Consider the following 20,721-nt stretch of genomic DNA (forward strand, 5'->3'; position numbering starts at 1 on the left):
GCGCCTCACATAATATTTGTCTGGTTCAAACATTTCTAGTAGATCCAGCTTACGGAACTGCAATACGTTTTTAGCGCGGAATCACGCAGTTGTAAGCAGCGTGCTTCCATTTCATTTTTCTTTAGTCTCAAATTGACGTGTAATGTGTAAGCTCACTACTGCAGCATGTGCAATCTAGCCTCTCCTGCTGCGAAGCAATGTTTCTGTAGTGTTTATGACTAGGAGTGGCGTTTACGAACGCTTACTCCTGCAGTACTGAAATGGCCGATAGCCCGACTTGCGACTCCTGTGGTTGCGAGGAAACCCGCGAGCACTTGTGTATCTCTCCTCGCTACGACGTCCAACAACTCTCTCTCGGGACAACTTTAGAGTGGCTGGACTCGGAACAATTTTTCGAGTGAAAAATACTCAGACCGTGGCACAAACATCGCAGATGCAAGCTGGTATGCGCACCAGTGCAGTTCTTGAAGGGCACCGGCATGAGAGTGACCGTTTATAGTCTTTCTGTGCATCTTCGGCTCAGAAGGCAGTGAAGGCACTTTTGTGCTTTCTCAGAACGTCTGCATGGTTTGCACGAGCGGCTTTGACGTAGTGACTGTCTGTGCACGTCTCTATACCCTCTCTCTATCTCCCTTATCTCTATTTCCCTTCTCCCTTCCTCCAGCGTAGGGTAGCCAACCGGACTCTTGACTGGTTAACATCCCTGATCCCGCGCCTCTCTCTCTCTCTCTCTCTCTCTCCGCGTGAACACAGTGTTCGCTTTCTTCCTCTTTCTATTCCCCCCTTTCCCTTACCCACAGTGCAGGGTAGTAAACCGAATACTCGTCCGGTGTACATTTCTGGCTTTCCTCTCCTTCCTTGCTCTCTCTCTCCCTCTCTCTTTAGTTTATTGATTTTGGATAACTTTTGAAGGAAGTAGTGAAGGCAGTAGATATTTCTTCCGACGGTTTGCAGAATATTACTTTGTCTCCTACATTCAACAACTTTCGTTCAAGGCGGCTCATTTGTGTCCCAGAGTGAGCGTTTTTGCGTATACTCACATGCTTAGAGAAAGTCGAATAAACGCGGCCAGCCAGTGCAGACAAAGAAATGAAAACGTTAGGAATACGTATAAGTGCTATGCCATGGCTTCGGGCTTTACACCAGGTGCCATCTATGCGTTTATTTGTATTTTCATAGGAAAATCCTAGTTAATCGGCCCCGAGCTAAGGCGCACAAGTGCTTCCATAAATGTTTGGCATCAGTTATTACATTTAACTTGCGTCAATAAAGGAACTTACGCCTGTTAGACAGAAAACCGGTAGCAGCGAGTCCCTTCACATCGTCGCAGAGCTCTCCGTCGTATATTCAGTCGTTGCGCAAGACTTGGTCCCATGATGTGGTGTGCCAACCCGGCAGGTTTGCAAAGCTACAATGCGGGTCTTCCCGGAGAGTGAGCGAACGCCACAAAGGGAAGACTAGGAGTGCGAGGTCAATCTATACAGAGGCGTCACCGGGATTCGCGAACGTCTGTATTTCGCAAGACGGTTCCGCCTCGCCGCGGGAACCGAAAGGAAGGCAGAAGGAAATTAACTGACGGGGCGAAAGGTGGGGGCATGGCGTATAGAGATCAGGAGCACACTTCACCGTGGCGCGACGAGATAGCGGGCTCGTCTGGCGAAGATCTCCGGCCGGCTTTCTTTCCATCGCCTTTCGGAAAGGAAATAAGAGCCGCGGCTCCCATTTCCACGCCGAGATCGTCCTGGCGTTCAGAATGCGATGGCCTATCCCGGGGCGAAAGCTGCGCCGGCGGCAGCGATGAAAGGCTTCTCCTGCTCCCGAATCGCGCCCACCCATTTCCGAAGAGCCAAAGGAGCAGGAGGCACGCGGATAACGAAAAAAAAGAAAGTCGTGCTCTTTTGGCCACGTGTCGTACCGGCTTGTCGTTGCTTCTTATTTGTTTTTTTTTTTGCTTTACCTATGTGATGTCAATGAGTGCAAGTGTCTCTAAGCCGGTGCACTATTTTATCCTTGCCAGCACCCGTTTTGAGAGAGAAAACTCCATTCCGCGGCAGTGCAGAAGAATTTTGACGTCTGCGTATGTCTATCGAAAAAAAAAAGAAGAAAAGAACTGACGAAGTAGGAACTAAACCTTGTACATGCGAAAAGAAAAAGAGGTTGCAGGAAAACAGGAAGAACAAAAGAAAGAAATAAGCGGGCGAGTGAAGGGAAACGACAGTTCACATGCCATCCTTTCAGTTGAAAATCTAGCGTGTTTTCTAGTCGTTCTCGTCCTGGTTTTTCCCGGTTCGTTTAACTTTTTCATACCTCTTCTGCCAACCTCGTAGAAGATTTCATCCTTACTTCATCCATGACATAGAAAACGATACAAAATAGTACGCGTAAGCCTTTCTTTTTTTTTTCGTGTCCATAGCAAAAAGCTGGATGGCTTCTTGGCTGTCAGAAAAATTTTCAGTGCGATAGCCATTTTAACATGGTACTTCAACTTTCGCTTGTAATTAAGAGCTACTTCGACATCGGCTTCACTTATTGGGAACGTTGCATTTAACTACTTTGTTTTTCGACGGCCTCACTTAGACTCTGCATCGGGTTTCGCTTTTACAGATCAACACGAGCGAGTCCACCGAGAACTCGACCAAGTGAACCCTATAGACATTCTCCGTCACAAGGAAGAGAATGATCCAGGGATTAGGTCCTTTAATATCTGTCACAAAAACCCTACACTTCGCTCGCCGATCCGGGTGCCAGGCGCAAGCCGACGGAGCACAGGGGGTCCACTTTACGCTTCGCCCCGGCCTACAAGCGAGAGGTCTTTGTACACATTTATTTATTCAGGGTTGGTCAGCCCGAGCAAGACGCCCGTGTGTCGGTGCGTCGGCAATCACGAAGCAACTCGTTGAAGGGGGATAACAAGCATTTAATCATACACAAAACTGATCACGGACAATAAGGTAACAAAGATCTCAAAGTAAGAACGAACAGAATTGGCGAGAAGTACAGACAATTGGGAACACGACAAGAACACACAATAATCAGGCAGGGTTACAACAACAGTAAACAAATGAGTTTAGAGGCAAACGAGTCGTTTATAGTTAACAGAAAAGACGTAGAGGACAAGCCGGCGGACAGACCATATCGTAGCGCAGCGAAGAACGGGGACGGCTCGTGTGGCAGTCGTTGCGGCGATGGCTCGAAGGCGGCGGGCCCGGTGCGATGAAACGCGCGCCTCGCCGTCAGGAATTCGGCCCCGCACGCCGCAAAGACTCACACAACCTTCTTCACTGCCTGCTTCCAACCGACTGTGTCCCTTCCCACCGAACTGCTAACGAGCTGGCGGAGGGAAGACGCTGGTGAAAGGCAGTGCTGTGCCCATCGGTTATTTACGGGCGTTTTTTTTCTCGGCGCCACCGAAGACAGCATGCGCACTGTCGATTTATGGCCCCGGCCGTCTCCGCGATCCCGACCAGCGGAAGCGACCGAACAGTGGACACAGGGCGCACAACTCTCTTCACCGTGCGCTCTGCCTGCTCCACTCTGGTAATTTTACACCGCGGCCAAGCCCCGACTCCGTCGAAGGGGACAGCGAAGCCGCCTCCGAAGACAGCCGCTTGCGCGGCTCACAAAGCCGACCGTCTCCAGATGCCCCTCGACCCCGGCAGTCCTCTCCGCCCTCTCTCGCGGCCTCCTCCCGTAGCCTCTGAGCGGGATGCCCGAAAAACGCACTCTAAAGAAATATATATATATATATATATATATATATATATATATATATATATAACATGGTTGGCGCCGGTCTGTGACAATATCATTCCCTGTTATCGACAACACGTGGTCGGTGGCGAGGATCTCTATATGCGGCATGACGTATGCGTACGTAAAGGAGCCTAAATTAAAAGTTCCAGTCAATGAAATGCAGTCGCCGACACTCATCTACATTCGCTTCGCTAGGAGTGAAGCAAGATACTTTTCTGAGAGAAGAAAACAAAACGGTAATTGTGCAGATCTCACGCACTGCGCAAATCTTATGCGAATCATTTTGTAGGTATACCTGGCTATCCAGCAGTGTTTGTGGTTGCGCAAAAATACACCAGCTGGACCATCATCTTCCTGGAAGTTGAGTACACTCTAAAAAAATCTACGCTTATCTAAGCGTGCGTTGGCACTTTTGTGAAACGCTTACCGATCACACCTGCTAGGAGTGATCAGCAACTCCTCTTAACGCTCAGCAGACGTCATAAGGACCCCTGTTCCCACGCTTTCTTGGGCGTGACGAATCTGCACGCTTAGAGAGGGTTCCCGAGGGGGCAGGGTTGATGGAGTGATGAGCGTGCCCAATACCCCCTCGCCCCTTCTCTGCATGCGTTGGAAGCAACGAAGAAGCACCGGCCCTTGTCGGCTTGGGCGCTTCGGTCGCTTCTCTAAGGCGAGCTTTGCTCACCAAGCTCTTCGCAGTCCTCTTCTTTTGCATCGACGGCGCAAACTGTGACGAACCAAGACGCTATGACAGTGGCAGCATGCCGGCGAAGTAGAAGCTGAGTATACTGCCAAGGGATTGCGCAAGACGCTCCCGCTGGTCACACTGAAACTAATCTACTAAGAAGGGGCTTTGCAAAGCCCTGGCACATTTCAACGACGCCAAGGAATGTAAAACGTAAACAAGCCCCTCGGCATCTCCTCGCACAAAAGGACGAATGCCCTCGCAACCGTGCTCTGCGGCGCCTCGCGTTCGAAACGTTGACGCTTAAGAGCAAAACTTACAGAGTTCAAGCATTTTCAGATCTCTGAGAAAGCGTAAGTCTTTATAGGAGTACGATTTAAATGCGCAACGCAGTGAAGAAATCCTTTAATCTTGTTTGCGCCCATGATATTTCTTTGCTTGTTCTTGGCTTTAAGTTGGTTGCACAAAAATTGGCCATATGCCGCCGTATGTTACATATTACATACAATAAAGGCATGTAGGCGCACCACTAGTGCCTTTTCTAGGGATGTGTCATCACTGATCTTAGTGTTTTCCTGCGCACAACCGCAGATGGGATTGTTTCTCCCCGGATAATGCATGATTTTATAAGGTCACTTAGCGCTATCTGAAGAAAAAAAAAAGAGAAAGAAAGACTTATGTCTTAATACCCAAGGTATATTACTTGAGAGGTGAAAACATGTTTGTTTTAGACTAAGTGTAACGAAGACCGCTTGCTTTTTAATTGCTTTAGCACTGATTGCACTTTTTCTTTTCTTCTACTGACTGCTCTTAAAATGTTGCAGTTTGGAAGTTCTTAGAAGTAGGCGATATGGGAAAGATGGTCAAATCACCGCAGTAACGAGATCATGTATTGCAAGCCGGGGCCGCAAGCGCACTTCTAAAGCGACGTATGAAGGCTCAGAAAATTTCAGTAGTTTTGATAAGATAACAAGGAGCTTTTCCAATTTTTGTTCATTTTAATCTATCCTACTTCCAAACCTTTATTCGCTTTCAAATGTGACCTTAAAAACAAAACAACAATGTGCAAAACGCATTTAGGTGGGACACATAGCTGTAACTGATTTTAATCCATCATGCTCTTTATAAAAATAAAGTTTAGAAATTTGAACACAACTGCCAACGCTTTCGATCAAACCTTTTAATACTTAAGCAAGAATGAGCTAGAAAAACGTAAATTTTCACAAGAATGACATCCCACGTGAACTTATCACACGTGAACTCTTACTGCGGGCATCGATGGGCTTGCGGCTAGAAATCAAGAGCTGCAACATGAAGAGTATATATCCATGTTCATTGAGCTCACTCACACTTTCTCTCTTTAAAGCCCAAACTGTAAAATATTCGGAGCTACACTAGATAGATATCCTAATTCAGAGTGCAATTGAGGTTGCAAATTAAGTAGCACTTGGGGTTGCAACCTCGCATGCGGCGCTTCGGAGATGCAGGTTACCGTCAGTCGACAAATGGCTGACAAAATTATGAATTTTCACTTTATAGGCAGCGGTATAGCACGAGCGGCATACGCGGCAACTACACGGCATGCTACATGGATGCGCCACTAATAGAGTTCTAAATCCTGAGAAGAAGCACGGTGCAAAATGCAGTGGCAACTCCCAGCACGTGACGCTTGCCCGAGGCGAAAGGGCAGCGGGCACAGAGCGAACGGTGAGCTGGCGAATATAAAACAGAAAACAATAGAAATCATGGGAATTTGGTACTTCAGCACAATAAACTGAACAATTCAGAGGAATCCAACAGCCCGGTGTTAAAACTTGTTAAAAAGAAGCACGAGGCTGTCTGCTCTATATATTTCGTTCAACGCTACTGGTCGCGTAAAATGTTCTCGCTTTCCAATAAATGTACCATTACGGCAAATTTTGCACCACAAATCATACAAGCACACGCCCGAAATCACGACAAATTGCCAGTTAGCCGCTATTTAATAAAAGCGAACCATAACTAATGTTCTTACCTGTATATTTCGATCGTCCATGAATAGCAGGTGAGGGACCGCAACATATCCATTATCCATATGGAAATGCTGCTCTGGAGCCGTCAGACCGCGGTGAATTCTCTCTCGTAAACTCGGCGTATAGCACAATGTGTGCGTATACACCACCCGCGTTGTACACCATTAATGTCTGTAGAAGTGAACATGGCGATCCACACCAACTCTGACAATTAGACCGAAAGCTCTGTGCTGCAATGAACGAATGTCGATCGTGGCAGTTCGCAACAAAATACGCACCACGAATGGCCGAGCGCAGACTTCAAAACGCCACGGTCTCCTTCAGCCTCCCCCCAAAAAGTTTTGCATTTCCCGCAGGGCAGTGAGAAGACGCAGAGCGTTGTTCTCCCTCGCCCAGGCTTCACGCAGATCACGTGATATATCACGAATCCCCTATACGGATTTTTATAAGCGTGGTGGAAATCTCCCGCGCAAGCGCTCTTAGGAAGGTTAAGCATGTGATTTGCGTTTGTCACGCGTAGGCGGCTCGCTCACGCTCGCACAAGACAGAACCATGGCAGGCTGTTTCGTCCTCACGCTTACATGAAGGAATATCACGCTCATTTTTGGTCACGTGGTGCTTGAAACATCATCCGCGCCTCATTTACATGCGCGTCACGCTTAAACTTACAGTTTAGCGTGATTATTATTATTGAAAACATCTTTATTTGCAGGATATTCGTAGAACTCGTGGGTGCACGGGCCGCCTAGTCCGGTAGCCCACTGGTTATTGCTGCTGCGCTGGCCCTCCCCACCAGCCAGTGCTGACGGTCAGGATCATCGCCGAGCAGAATAGCCTCCCACTGCTCTTCTGAGGGATTTGGAATTGGGTCAATTATGGGATTAAATTGGCAAGCCCACACCATGTGGTAGAGGTTAGCTACCTCTCCACAGTGTGTGCATTGTGGGGAGTATAGTGTAGGGTACCACTGGTGTACTTAGCTGGCGTTGAGTATATATTAGTTTGTAGTCTCCTAATAGTGTTCTCATCCAACTTATTGAGGGATTTATGTGGTGTTGGGTACTCCTTCCTGGCTGTTTTGTATGGTGCGAGATTGTCAGCATACACTGCTAAAGCAGTTGGGTTGCAGCACCCTTCACGGTCATCAGGGGGAGACGCCCGGTATAGAAGAGCTCGGGCATGCCTGTGAGCGGCTTCGTTTCCTCCTGGTAGTTCCAGGTGACCGAGAAGCCAGATGACAGAGGCTTGGCTGGGCGGATGCCTAATCAGCAATGACAATCCTGACCTGTGAATTCATCCATTATTGAATTTGCGACAAGCGTGAGATTAGTGAGTTTGGCGTGAGATTCAGCGTGGAATTTTTTAGAGAGAGAGATTCTTGGTTTGGGAAGGAAGAACGTGGGGTAAAGTGCAGCACAGTAACTGTCTCTCAGATGAGGACACCTCAACCGCACTGCACAGGGAGGGTAGGGGAATAGATAGAGGGGTGAAGGAGGGGAGGCGGCGGCGGCTAGAACGCCGTGCGCGGACAGGTCGGTGGCCTTCGCTTATGAGGCGCTGTGACGCGCCTAGTCGTGTCGGAGCAGAGCTTCTTGCGCAGCCAGAGCCGCGTCACACATTTGACGAACGTTGCCGTCGATGGCTGGGCACTGGTCGAGCAGGGCCCGCAGTGCAGTAGCGAGAGCGGCTATTAGCGCGTCTCTGGAGTCGCTGTTCGTAGCGGTTGGAGGGCCGCATGACGGCTCAGCTGCGGCTGTCTGGTTGTTGCGGCCGCGCAGGGCGTCACTGTACGATCGGCCCTGTGGGGAGCGGGCAGAAGTAGACGGAGCGGCCGTACGCGGCTCGGCCGTTGCGGCGCCGGCTAGTTCAAGCGCTTTTTTGCGCGATAGGGGCCGCTGGGACGAGGACAGCAACACGGCCGCCCTTCTCTCGCGCTGCCACTCAGGACAGCTTGGCTCGGTTGAGGGGTGACGGCCACCGCAATTCACGCAGCGTGGCTTTTCGGCGGGGCAGTTTCCTGTGGCGTGCGACTCACCGCAGCGAAGGCAGCGGGCGTCGCGGAAGCAGGTGGCGCCGGCGTGGCCGAAAACGCCGCAGCGATCACATTGTAGTGGTCGAGGCAGACGGGGACGAACCGCGCGGAGCTGCTTGAAGAGTCGCACGTTTGTGGGTACGACACTCCCAACGAAGGTAACAGTGACGCTAGCGCCACTCCGTGAACAAGACAGCACCGCGACGGGGGCTTCGATGTTTTCTTTCACAGTGCGGGCGTCGAAGGATGGGTCGACCCCATAAATGACACCCACACAGGAGTTGTTGTGGAGTGCCTTCGAGCGCACCGCCACGCCACTGATGTCGCACACTGCGAGGAGGGGCGCCAAATCGGCACCGCGCGTCACATCCGCAGCCACCACATTGCGACGAAAGTTGACGCGAACACATCTCACACCTGGAACACAGGAGAGTTGCGCCGCGATAGTATCCCGCGAGAGTGCCAGGAAGGTTGCCTTGCGCTCGGTGGGACGGTATAGAACCGTGACTGAGGTATCGTGGGCGACACCGCCGTCAGCGGGTGGGGAATACGGCTCGAAGTCGACGAACCGTCGAAAACGGCGTCTCCTTCTTGCGGGCTTCTCCGACTGTAACGCTGCCGGCTGGCAGGGTTGGGCGTTCTTGGCTGCCTCGAGCAGCTGCGGGGAGTTCCGCGGGTTGCGCTCCCCTGTTCCCGCAGGAACTGGGGCAGGAGTAGGCACTCTCGGCTGGCTCCTGTTTGACGAGGGGCCGTCAGCTGGGTCGTCATCGACGGGAGCGGCCACCGCCGCGGGGAGCGATCCCTCGTCCGCCGCAGGTGCAGTGGGCTTGTTGTTGGTAAGCGGAGGCGACGAGCAGGCCGTCGGCGACGACAATGAAGGAGAATCCGGCCGGACAGGACTTGCCTCGGGCGAGGTGGTCGCGTCCGTGCGGGAGGACGTAGTGTCGGCACCAATCATACTTGCGGTTGGCAAGAAGAAGGTGCCGGCACTCTCGTCGGTATCGCCGGCCGACGGGCAGCAGGCATCGTCGTCGGTGGAGGCAGCCGAAGTGGGGGCCTCTGAGGTGGCGTCCGTTGAGGCGGACTGTGCAGCGTGGTGGCCGCTGGAAGCAGTCTCCGCCGCATCGAAAGGAAACGCGCGGAAGGAAGTATCCAAGGGTGTTGGAACTCGCGCGGATGGTGTCGCACTCCCCTGCGAAGGTGTGCTTGACGGTGTGGAGTCCGTCGAATCAGGCGACAGCGCACGCAGCATACGAGCCTTTAGCCCGCGCTTCCATCGTAACGCGGGGGGCGATCCGCCGGTGCGTGGTTGTTGACCACGCGGCTGGTGCTGCCGGGCCCGTCGGTGCTCCGAGTCGTTGAGGCCAGGCGTTGCCTTCTTCGGCCTCTTCCGCTGCTGCTGCTTCGGAGCGTCACCCATGAGATGGGGCCCCCGTGTAGCAGCGTGGCTCAGGCAATCGAGCCAGCTGCCGTGCGAGCCCTGAAAAGGGCTGCGCTCGTAAGCGCGGTCGAAGGAGGAGACGTACGCGCGCAAGTAGTGGCGGGCGAGCCGTAGTCGTCGGAGCGAGGGGCGATGCGGAATTTTTTAGAGTGCAGTTGTGTGTGAGTGGATCGCAAGCGCGTGTGCACGTTACAACATCAGCACGACGACAACCATGCTGTAGATGATCGTATGACGACGATGACAAGATATCTACGCCGACCATTCGACTCTAGCCAATAATGCTTGGCGACTGTAGGATTCTTCATATAAAGTGGACGAGCGTAAGCTATATACGCCGATTGTGACGTCATCAGCCACTACGTGTTATACAATCGTACGTGCACACGGCTATTTTATGCGGCGCATGTTGAAACGACGATGGAATTTGTACTTCGGTGGTGAGAACTTAAAACTTGAATACTTTGGGCGATCACAAAGCCTGTACAACGTCGCACCGTTTCTGCGTAGCCTTGGCTGCTACGAGGCGTTAAGGTACTGTGCAAAGTGTGCCGGTCCCTGAGATAGCCTCAAAGCGCGATTTTGTAAGGAAAGAATACAACGAAGTTGCATGGGGTAAACGCACCGAGTGTTTCAAAGAGCTGGCTAGCTTTGGAACGAGAGAAGCTTGCGTGCCATCATGGATTTCAGAAATGCCCGCGTAGATGCAAGGTCTACGACGCAACACCTAATTGAAAGTCTTGTCCACACGCGTGATGCCCTAAAGGACACGATTGAACAGCCAGAGTATAGTTTCAGTAGCTTGAAGGTTTTGTGTCTGTGATGGCCTCCTGAAGGCCTTTTATATTAGTACAGTCCAGCCAAATGAGGTATTAATATTGTTTAGCACCAAGTGACTTGCTTTGTACGTGTGTACGTATTGTTGCTAAGAAGGTAATAAAGAAGAAAAAAAGCCATCATGGCCTAATGGTTAGAGCTTCAGGCTGCTGTGATCGACGGCAGGGGTTGGATTACTACATCGGCCACACACTAATTTTGTTTAAGCAAGGCGAGACAGGAACCTACTTATCTACCTGCCACAAATTACCGAAAATGAGGCGAAGAATGCTTTGCTTTAAAATAGTGGGTCTTGAAATCGGCAAAATGCCAGCGGTACTACCGGAACAGGTCTTACCGGTCTTTCGAGTTTAATAAACTGGTCGCATACGAGCATAACAAAAAAAAAAGAAAAGAAGCGAACGCGTAAACAGAGTGGGCGAGCGAGAACATCGCCGTGGCGTGACACTGCAGTGCTCCCCCCCTTTCCTTTCGCTCTAATAGGGAGCGCTGGTACACGGAGAGCACATAACGGGGAGCCGTTCGTTTCTCAAAGTGAGCCACGCGCGTTGCCGGCACACTCTTGTCCGGCGCCATAGACACACACTCGAAAGCACGTCCGAGCTTGCGCGCACAAATGGACGTTGCGTGGCACAGCACTGAAACGACTTTCGGGTGTCCGGCTGAAAAGAGCGGCTAGGACGGCGGACATTCGTGCGCGCTGCGGCTCATGCGACATCCAAGCGGGAAACGTGTCGCGACACTGCATGCCACTCCAGTGCAAAGCTGTTTGTTTTACTGCGAGACAGAAACATAAAGAAGAAAGCCAGAAAGAGTGGCAGGATAAGAATATAAGAATATAAAATGTTAGTTGTTGTCGTGGAAATGAAACCTTGGTTCGCTGACGAGGTCTTTTCCCCCGTCGCCGCGCACGTTCAGCGACTAGCGGCACCTACAGCAATCAGACGTGCATAAGCATTCTATATTTCAAACACGGATCGAACATTGCCTTTCCGTATCGAAGTATTTGACTCGCGAGCACGATATTTGATTACTTAGAATATTAGATTTCGGCCTAATATACGCAGCTACTATATGCCTACGGGAGCCTGCTCGTCTCGCTAGAGCGTCTGAAGTTCCCGTTGCAAAGCGACCAGATGCTGGTGACCGTGAACGTTCTACTAATTCACAAACAGCACGTTCAGTATTTTTAAATAAATCTTAATATAGCACGATGGTAACCGAACGAAATAAATTTATATCTTTACTGCAAACAGCAGCAATGACCTATAGGTAATGGGCTGAACCTGGCCGCCCATTCGCAAAAGTTCGCCAACTATGGCAAGACACAATGTATGGTGGATTCGCGAATGAAACACTCGCCTATATGGGGGAGGGGATACGTCCGCACAATTACCAATAAGTAAGTGGAACATATTTGCAAGAAAGCTCCGTTTTCTAAATAGAATTTATGTGGATCGAATCGGCTTGTGCAACGGTTTTTCCTTTGCTAGAGATTACACTGCTCCTACACAACGCTTTCTTTCTACTTCGAACACTCAAAAAGAATTCTATAAAACTTATTCGAGTCACGTAAATGCAGAAGTATATAATCAAGCGGACAACGTTAAAAAAGCAATACATTCAATAAACAAAATAATTAAATGCATTACTTCGTAGCTACAAACTATACGGCACATATTTATAAAGCTGAAGGGAGGCGTCACAGCAGTCTACTTCTGTGTTTTTTACTTTTCACGATGGGCATGCATACAGACCGAAATAACTATAGCGTCCAATTATTCGTGCAATTTACCCGATTACGCGCGCAGCACCTCAAAGCGCGGCTCACGATGCAACCCTCCTGTGACCTAGTAGTGCGGCGTAAAAATAATGCTGCGCCATACCGCGCGCTGAAGCGGTCTGTCCCTCCCCTGCGGCAGAAGTGACTATACGTACAAACGCGCTTTGCGGAGCCGCCAATCGGGACCAGCTCGTGGGAAGAGCAAAGTGCAAGTGCGGCTTCATCTTTTGCGCCACACTTTTATGTCACACAGGGGCTGGACATGACATGACGTGCACCCGGTTAGTGACAAGAAAAGCAAAAGCGAACAAAGAAGTCTAAGTCACGGTAACACGTGAGGCAGGCACCGAAAAAATACATTGATATGCCCCGTACGCCGGGCCGAGAATAATAGACGGACTGAAGCGCAAGACGTCTATATACACTCAAATGCGAGTGATAATTTCTTCCCGCGAGGACATGGCATATGAGGACATGGATATTTAGGAGAAAAAATAATCTGAGGTCCTACGTGCCATAACCATGATTTGATTATGAGGCACGCCGTAGTGAGTGACTCCGGACTAATTTTGACCGCGTGATATTCTTTAACGTGCACCCCAATGTACGGTACATATACTCGTATTTAGCAGATGGGTGCTTCGCCTCCTCCTGAAGTTCCTCTGCGAAAGGGTTGGAAAGTAAATGGTGAACCGTGTGGGTCGTCATGGGTTGAAAAATGCGCAATGTATCGGGCTCTGTGTCAACTTGCTTTTGATAGAACTGCTTTTGCCCTGTGTGTTCCTGCCTTCTGTCTTCGTCATATTGCACTGCCCCTTCAAGATATTGCTTTTGATACCTGGTGTTGTTAGCTGCACTGCGAAGTGTTTCAGACCGTACCGGGTTTTATAGCTAGCGTAACAGATTTTGCAATGCTAGGTCCGTCTGCTGTAAGCAACAACTCTCGTCCTCCCCCTCCTCTCGGGCCAAGAGACGACAGTTAGAGCCTCGGAGTTTGCGATAGATAATCTTCTAATAAGGCTTGTTCGCTATAATGCCCGTAGGCACTTTTGCGGGAAAGGCTTGTGAGGCGGTGAGTCGATAAATGGCTAGCACTCGTTAAACAGCAGGCCATTGACCTGAATTTGTCTGGCCTGTCGGCCAAAGTGAAGAAAGCCAAGAGCCTCACCTTGGATGTCTTCTTCACTGTTAAAACGCACAAGCCGTCCATGCCGTTCCCTGCTATTGTTTCCAGGCGCGATTCATGGTGTTATGTCGTCTCTGGCTGCCTCTTGAAGCACCTGGACTCACTTCACGTTGTCGACCCTTTTGTGATTCTGAGCTCCGGTGCCCTTGTTCATTATCTAATGAAGCAGAACCCTCAGATCTGCACCGCTTTCAGCACGGAATCGACGTAGAGGACCTGTATTACTCGATTCCGCATGCGCAGTTGTTAAAAGAGCGTTCGGCAGTGCGTAGTGGTTGATAATGACGAGCCGCTTTTTCGCAACGCCTCTGTTATCTCTGTTGCGCCCCCTCTCGAGCTGTTAGGCTTTTATTTTCACTTCACGCTAGTAGCTTGGTATGGCAATGTTTTTGTCCAGAGATCTGGAGTATGTGTTGGGTCGCAGTTGGCACCAGCAATTAGGCATACTTTCTTGTCCGATGTATACAGGGCTTGTGTGGTATCGAACTTGTGTGGCACTGTGCGGAAAGTACTCGGGTACGCAGGCGATATCACCTTTCAGCTACTAAATCTGTCAAATCAATCTTTTAACAGCTGTTGAATGATTGAGTATAGCTGTACTACATATGTAAGCAATCCGTTCAATTATAGTGTTAACCACGCAAACAAATTCGTTTCTTGCTCAGCTTCAGAAGTGTGTTCCGTGCCTTTCTCGTGCAGGCACGCATATATTGGCCAAACCGGCAGATGTTTCAACACCAGGCTAAAGAAGAATTTGAATTTCGCAAAAGGGACTGCGCACACGCATCTCGCAATGCGTGCGATAGACTGCAAGTCGCATAAGTGCGCACCCTATGTGGAAAAAAAAAAACGACAGTCTTATATACGCACAAAGATCAAACGACAAGAGAGCTAATAGAAGCCTACAAGATAAAGAAAAAGTGGAAGGGGTGTGTCAGCCACGCCTCCATAGCGCTTCAGTATACCGAAGTGGCTTTCAAAGGTGTGTCTTAACACGTGGCAGATTTTTTGGTGTGCGTAACACCAAAGATTTTATGTGTTTTTACCTGCTCTTTTTGAAGATGTATGACATTTCTCGTTTTTTAAGTTTCTATCCTTTCGAATAATCCTTCAGTTGCCAGTATGCGGCTGCGTCTTCTCTTGTGCCTTTGATTTTGTCCTAGTATATATTTCGCGATCTCATTGGACATTTACTATTCGGACAGCCCTGGCATCTAGGAATGCATTATCAGTGAATTCTGATGAACAAAATGAACTCGCGTCGTGCGGCTGCACAATTTACGATCATATTATATTGGGTCCCGAGTTCTTACAGAATAAAAAGCACATCTTAAGAGCGTTTCTCGATTGGCCCGCGTTCGGTTAGCCGCCACACAGGATTAGCGATATATAGCGATTGGTGTGATAACGAGGCGACCGCTGCGACAGTAGCCAATGTCGGACCAAATTTGCGCACGGAACAGAAATAATGTTGCTTAAGCTGCTAATTTCGTTTAGCGCGAGGGCGTATAAGAGTTAGCCGGTTTGTAGTACTTCGCTATGTGAACCTCCCTGCCGTTCCTTCTTGTCTCTCTCTAGCTGAATGCTTGCCGCAGTGATAGCAGCCACAGAATACAGCCTATATATAGCGAGCGCTATAGGCCAAATTTCTGGGACTCGATTCACATTCACTGACACTTCTGATCGCTCATCACGAGGCAAGAGCGTCCGACGTGCGCATGCTCCGTAGTTCGCATGCTCCGTATGCGTTGGAAATAATGCTTGCGATTGAGATCAGGAGCGCAAACACTCCCCCGAGCATGAGATCAGCAAAGCTCATGCTCGGGGGTGTTAAATGACGTAACGGTCAGATGAGCGATGAAGCGTGGGTTGCCGTTTGGAATGTTTCATTTTTTTAAACTCCTATATAGCGACTGGCGTCGGCGACACTGGGGTGACAAATGAAAGCGTCGATTCTCGCTCCCTCTGGCCGGTGCAAGGTGCCTGTTAGTATGGCGGACGGTGTCTTGTTTTTCGCGAATTCAATATGCCATATCTCCGAGGGCTCTGGCAGCTCTCTCCGTTGCAGGTGATACGGACGTCGTAAGTGAAACGTACGCACTCGTAAACAAATAACATTTTATTTCACCTATGAAGCAATTGATACATAAGCTGCGTAGCCGGTTTGTGGGTTTCCTTTGCTTTGTATTAGTTTCGTCATCTTTACTCTTCGTTTCGATTTGTATACCGTTTCAGAGAGCAACAATTTGCGAGAGCACGCGCGTGTACACAGCGCAATAAATAAGCAGCAGCCCCGTGCTCCATTCGACACTTCATCTTCACTCGTATACAACTTATGGACAAAAAACGGCCGAGAGACGAGACACGCTTGGCCAGTCCTCTGCATGTCTACGTCGTCAAAACATGAGGCAATCATCAGAGCACCAGGCACCAATTAATTTAGGCAGCAAACGGCAGTACTGCTTTTTCTTTGTTCCCGTTTCACAGGAGGCAGAGGCGCAAGCAATCAAATCCGTGGCATTTGGTTGCAATCTCATGATATGGCGGCAGTTATTGCGCAGTATGCGCTGCGCATGAGTGCTCGGAAGCTATCCTCATGAAACGCAATCATTTGCACTACAATAAATGAACGTTGCACAGACATCTTAATCAATTTCCGTTCGGTTTTCAATTCCCACAGCTAAACTCTCGGACGCGTATACTGCCGGGCATTTCCGTATTAATGAATACTGAACTATATGCTAGAATGGCAGAATACATTGTTCTGCATTACCGAGCAAGTCTGTCGTGTGTATAGCGTGAGCACAGGCTTGGTAAACCGTAAATGACTTACAAACGAAACACAGGTGGCGACACCAGCGCAAAATTGAATTCGGCACCAGTTCCCCATGAAGCCGTGAATTTTGACAGTCAGCCCGTGGCTTGACTGCTCATTGATGCATGTTGAATACATTGCATCCAAAAGTAAGCAAACAATAAACATGTTAACTTCATGGAGCTCTAACGGTGCAAGATCCTTCCGAATAAGCGACGATACGATAATGTTCGCCAAATTACAAGTGACGTCATCGGCACCGCGTGCATTCCGGGCGCGTACGAGTTTCAAAAAAAAGGTCAGTTCTTGAATTTGGCAAGAGCAGTGCATGCAAGCGTCGCGAGGAGCACGACTGTGCGCGATAATAGCAGACGCAAGCTGCGACACTGTAGTTGTAGCTTTAATCAGTGTTACTTATCCTGATCTCGCACTTGTGCTGCACTCGTTACCAAGCCTACAAACGGTGGGACACCTCGTGTCCCAGACTTATGTGGTCAGCAAGGCACATCAGTTTTTTTAAGAGATGTTCAGAACATGCCTCCGCACACACTTGTGCAGATACGTACCTGACAAGAACGCCGCGATTATTACAAAACGGAGATAAGAACAAAAACATGAACGGGCCCACAAACAAACATGGACCTTCTGCGGCTACCTGGTACATGCATTCGAAGAGTATTACAAGCGACGCAAAAATTGTGCACCCGTATACATCACCTCTAACTTTTCTTTTCAACGAACGTTTTCGGGTTTTCGTTGTCGATATTTTTCGCAATTTCTCGCGCAGCACTAATAACATATGACACGTTTGAACTCTCTTTGTGACGTATGGATATGCGAGATGCGCAAACAGCGAGGGAACATCGACGGCAATCAAGGGAAGTACGACTTGCAGATATTACCCAGGACGCAGGAAGGAGCCTCGGTGTAATTGCAAGAACACATTTAATGTGGAAGTGTTAATTTTCCATGAGAAATTAGAAATGCGAAAAATAAATCTTCCAGACTCCGAGAATCATGCATGCAAGGACGGAAACCGGCACGAAGAAAATGCCTTAATGAGCTGCACTATAGTCGATAAAGTGCGCTAATGACGAATCCTGCCGGAATGATCACGAAATGGCCACTTTGTTGAGCCAAAAGAGCGTACCGCTTGTCGATGCAAAATCGCCCGTAGAAAAACGTATACGTTTCGAAACAATACGAGAAATACGACAAGTTGCAAGAGTGGTGTGTTCGTGCTCACCGCACTGAGGCTCCTTAGCGTGAAATCGCTAGCAAGTCTCCACAGATGCGCAACGGCGAAGGGGCGAAGTCAATGTGGTGACGCTGCAGCGACGTCCGAAAATAGTCCTCGCCACTACACCGTTTCGGTTAGCCGTTGTAACGGCGCATAGTTGGGGCTTGCTTCTTACATGAATACAAATATCCTTGAGCCCGCACATGTCGCATTCGATGTAGCATGCGGTTAAAGCGTTCACCCGTCTCAAGCTTTTCTCAATCCCTACAAACGTTGCACACAGAACATTCAGAATGCGTTTTGAGCGGCGGGACCCTGCGTACCCTGTCAGTGTACTGAATTAAGTGGGAAGGGCGACCCTTTACAAAGATATAAGGTTGTTTTTCTTCGGCAGCGCATTACTAGGGGCAGTTGAAGTAACTGATCATCACTAATGAACTATTTAAACAAGTAGTTGCCGATTAACATTCTCAGTCAGTGCTCGAGGCATATGTGACAGGGCACCCGATGGCTGTCGATGCCGAATGAAGCTTGTTCGGTTTTGTTTCATAAACCCTGATCAATGTTTGACTCACCAACGGTTAGCAGCCATCTGCAAACAGTACACTACGTTGTGAACGGTCGGGTTGCATCTAACTCAAGTGTCATGCAGGCGAGAAAAATGGGCGCAGTCGATCGTTCGGGCAGCATCAGTGTGGTGCACGGCTGTGCGGAGGAAACGCGCACCTTGCGGGGTCGCGGGCAGCGAGTGACTCGATATATCGACGGTTCCCGCAGAACGGAGCTCGACATGCGTGGCCAAATCTCTCAGACTTCCACATCGGATTTCCAAGCGGATGTTTCTGCTGCTCGGCAAAGAGAATAATTGAAAGTATTTTGGTTCGTTATAGGCAGGCTCGATATTCCCGTAAGCACGTACCCGTAGACAGATAGACAGAGAAGGTTTAACAATTATTTACATCTTATTGGCCACACAGCGACGATGCAAGTATATCCGGAAGCAAAATGCTACGAAACCCTACAAAAAACCGTCCGATTGAAATGTGCGATGCCTTACGGGGCACACGAGCATCGTTCGTACGAACATCAAGCGGCGCATTGGTTGGCTAAAAGCGTTAGAAGCACCACCCTTCCTTTATCTTCGTCTCGAGTATTTAAAATAGCTACCACGGTGAAGCACTTATTTCGGAATTTCGTGCCTGTAGTGCATTGGCCTCCATAGTACGGAGCCTGGTGGCTCGCTGCGGCACCCACGGCAACGCTTACTGCAGCTCGAGCGTCAAACTGTTACGAATAGAGCTTCGCACTGCTTCGTGCGAAATGTGGAAGCAATGTGGGGCGCGATCAACAGTCGCCGTAACAACATGGCGAATCCTCCACCGGTCTCCGGCCGCCGCTGCCCATCCGTCAACCCCCGAATCATTATTTCCCCTTGCCTATCGCGGAAGACAAATCACTCTTGAAAACAAATATAGAATGGCGATCGTGAATCCCTGTATCACGAGGATTGCTTGTTCCCCGTTACCTGTATTCTTATAAGGGGGTACGCACGTATCCCGGAAGCGCGTTCCGGAAAGGGCTTCTTTCTTTCTTTCTTTCTTTCTTTCTTTCTTTCTTTCTTTCTTTCTTTCTTTCTTTCTTTCTTTCTTTCTTTCTTTCTTTCTTGACGCGACCCACCAACATGTCAAACACTCGCGGTTCCATCACTTAGCCAGACGACCTTTCCCGTAATCCAAACCCCGTTCGATGCTCGCCGGCCACAACCCACGCACGCTCGCCGGCCGAGTCAACTGCCTGAAGAGAATTTCTTCCACTCTGGCTTGTTCACCGAAAGGTCTCGCGCACGAGCTGCCGTCACTATCGAAAAGGAAGGAAGCACCACAATGCACGTTCGTCACAGCAGCAACGGCTTGGTGGCCGGAGGGAGCGTCGTCTTGGCGGCGGCGGCGGTGACCTGGTACTTTCTCTTCACGTCTCGCTTAAAGCTCGCCAGCTTGCGCTGGTTGAGCGCGTTCTGGCGCTCGCGCCAGTAGCCCCTGGCCCGGTGGTTCTGCATGCCTCGGTGCAGGGCGAACGCCTCGTCCAGCACCCAGAACTCGAAGCCGGCTGCGTGCGTCTCGTACACCTGCATGTTGTCAAGCAACGTGTATGTACGGCCTTGGCAAATGAAAGGAGCCAGAACAGCTCTGCAAGAGGTAAACAATCTCAGGAGCGTTGACCAACACTATGAGGTCCGCGCCGTCTAGCGGAGCGCCGCTACGAAAGTAATGACGGCATGCGCGCACGCGCAGAGAGCATACTCTTGTCTGAAACGTCGTGTGCTATGCTGTTCAACTAAGCTTCAAACAAACAAACAAACAAACACGACATGTTTAGGAGAGCGGATAGAAAGCCTACAAGCTTGACTGGGTCCGTGCCCCCTAGAAAGAGAATACAGCGAGAAGAGCGCGGTATAACTAAACAGGTTACACATTTATAATACGTATGTATTAACAGCGAACATAGAAAGTAATTAGGTTTGTTTAGCACAACAATTAAGACAACCATATAGAAAATATATGTAAGCACTGACAAGTATCAGTTTGAACAGAATATATTAAAAAACTCAAGAATTAGCTTACTAATCAACTTATAATACAGAGTTAATAGCTATAGGATATACAAAGATATGGGTAATAAGTAACGCAAAAAGGAAAGAAAAGCGTCACTTGTCCAAATTCAACATTGCATGTACCTAAACTGAGAGAATCTTGCGAGAATCACAAGTATCTTGTGCGCAACATTTTGTTCGATATTTCGGAAATATCAATGTTATCTCTTAATTGACAATTCATTTAGCAAACATGGCAAGTAAAATTTAAACATTTGTTTTTCATAGTTCGTGCGGCATGTTCCGACTTCGCGCTTTTCAGGTTTACGTGTATTAGTATAAAAAAG

The 20,721-nt window shown here is 49.3% G+C and overlaps 2 protein-coding genes across 2 annotated transcripts in view; both read right to left on the bottom strand.

Moving 5' to 3' along the window:
- The window catches only part of LOC135896961 (uncharacterized), a 35,516-nt gene extending 21,555 nt beyond the window's left edge, over nucleotides 1-13,961 (bottom strand). The window contains exon 1 of the transcript XR_010562855.1: nucleotides 13,712-13,961. The gene's annotated coding sequence lies outside the window, so the exon portion shown is untranslated. The remainder of the gene's footprint in view (nucleotides 1-13,711) is intronic.
- Nucleotides 13,962-15,833: 1,872 nt separating this feature from the next.
- Nucleotides 15,834-20,721, bottom strand: part of LOC135896949 (beta-1,4-glucuronyltransferase 1-like) — a 35,332-nt gene continuing 30,444 nt past the window's right edge. Inside the window, exon 3 of the mRNA XM_065425498.2 lies at nucleotides 15,834-19,909. Coding sequence (XP_065281570.1) covers nucleotides 19,679-19,909 — 231 coding nt within the window. The 3' untranslated portion in view covers nucleotides 15,834-19,678. The remainder of the gene's footprint in view (nucleotides 19,910-20,721) is intronic.

This window comes from Dermacentor albipictus, chromosome 3 (genome assembly GCF_038994185.2).
Source record: "Dermacentor albipictus isolate Rhodes 1998 colony chromosome 3, USDA_Dalb.pri_finalv2, whole genome shotgun sequence".
Lineage (NCBI taxonomy): Eukaryota > Metazoa > Arthropoda > Arachnida > Ixodida > Ixodidae > Dermacentor > Dermacentor albipictus.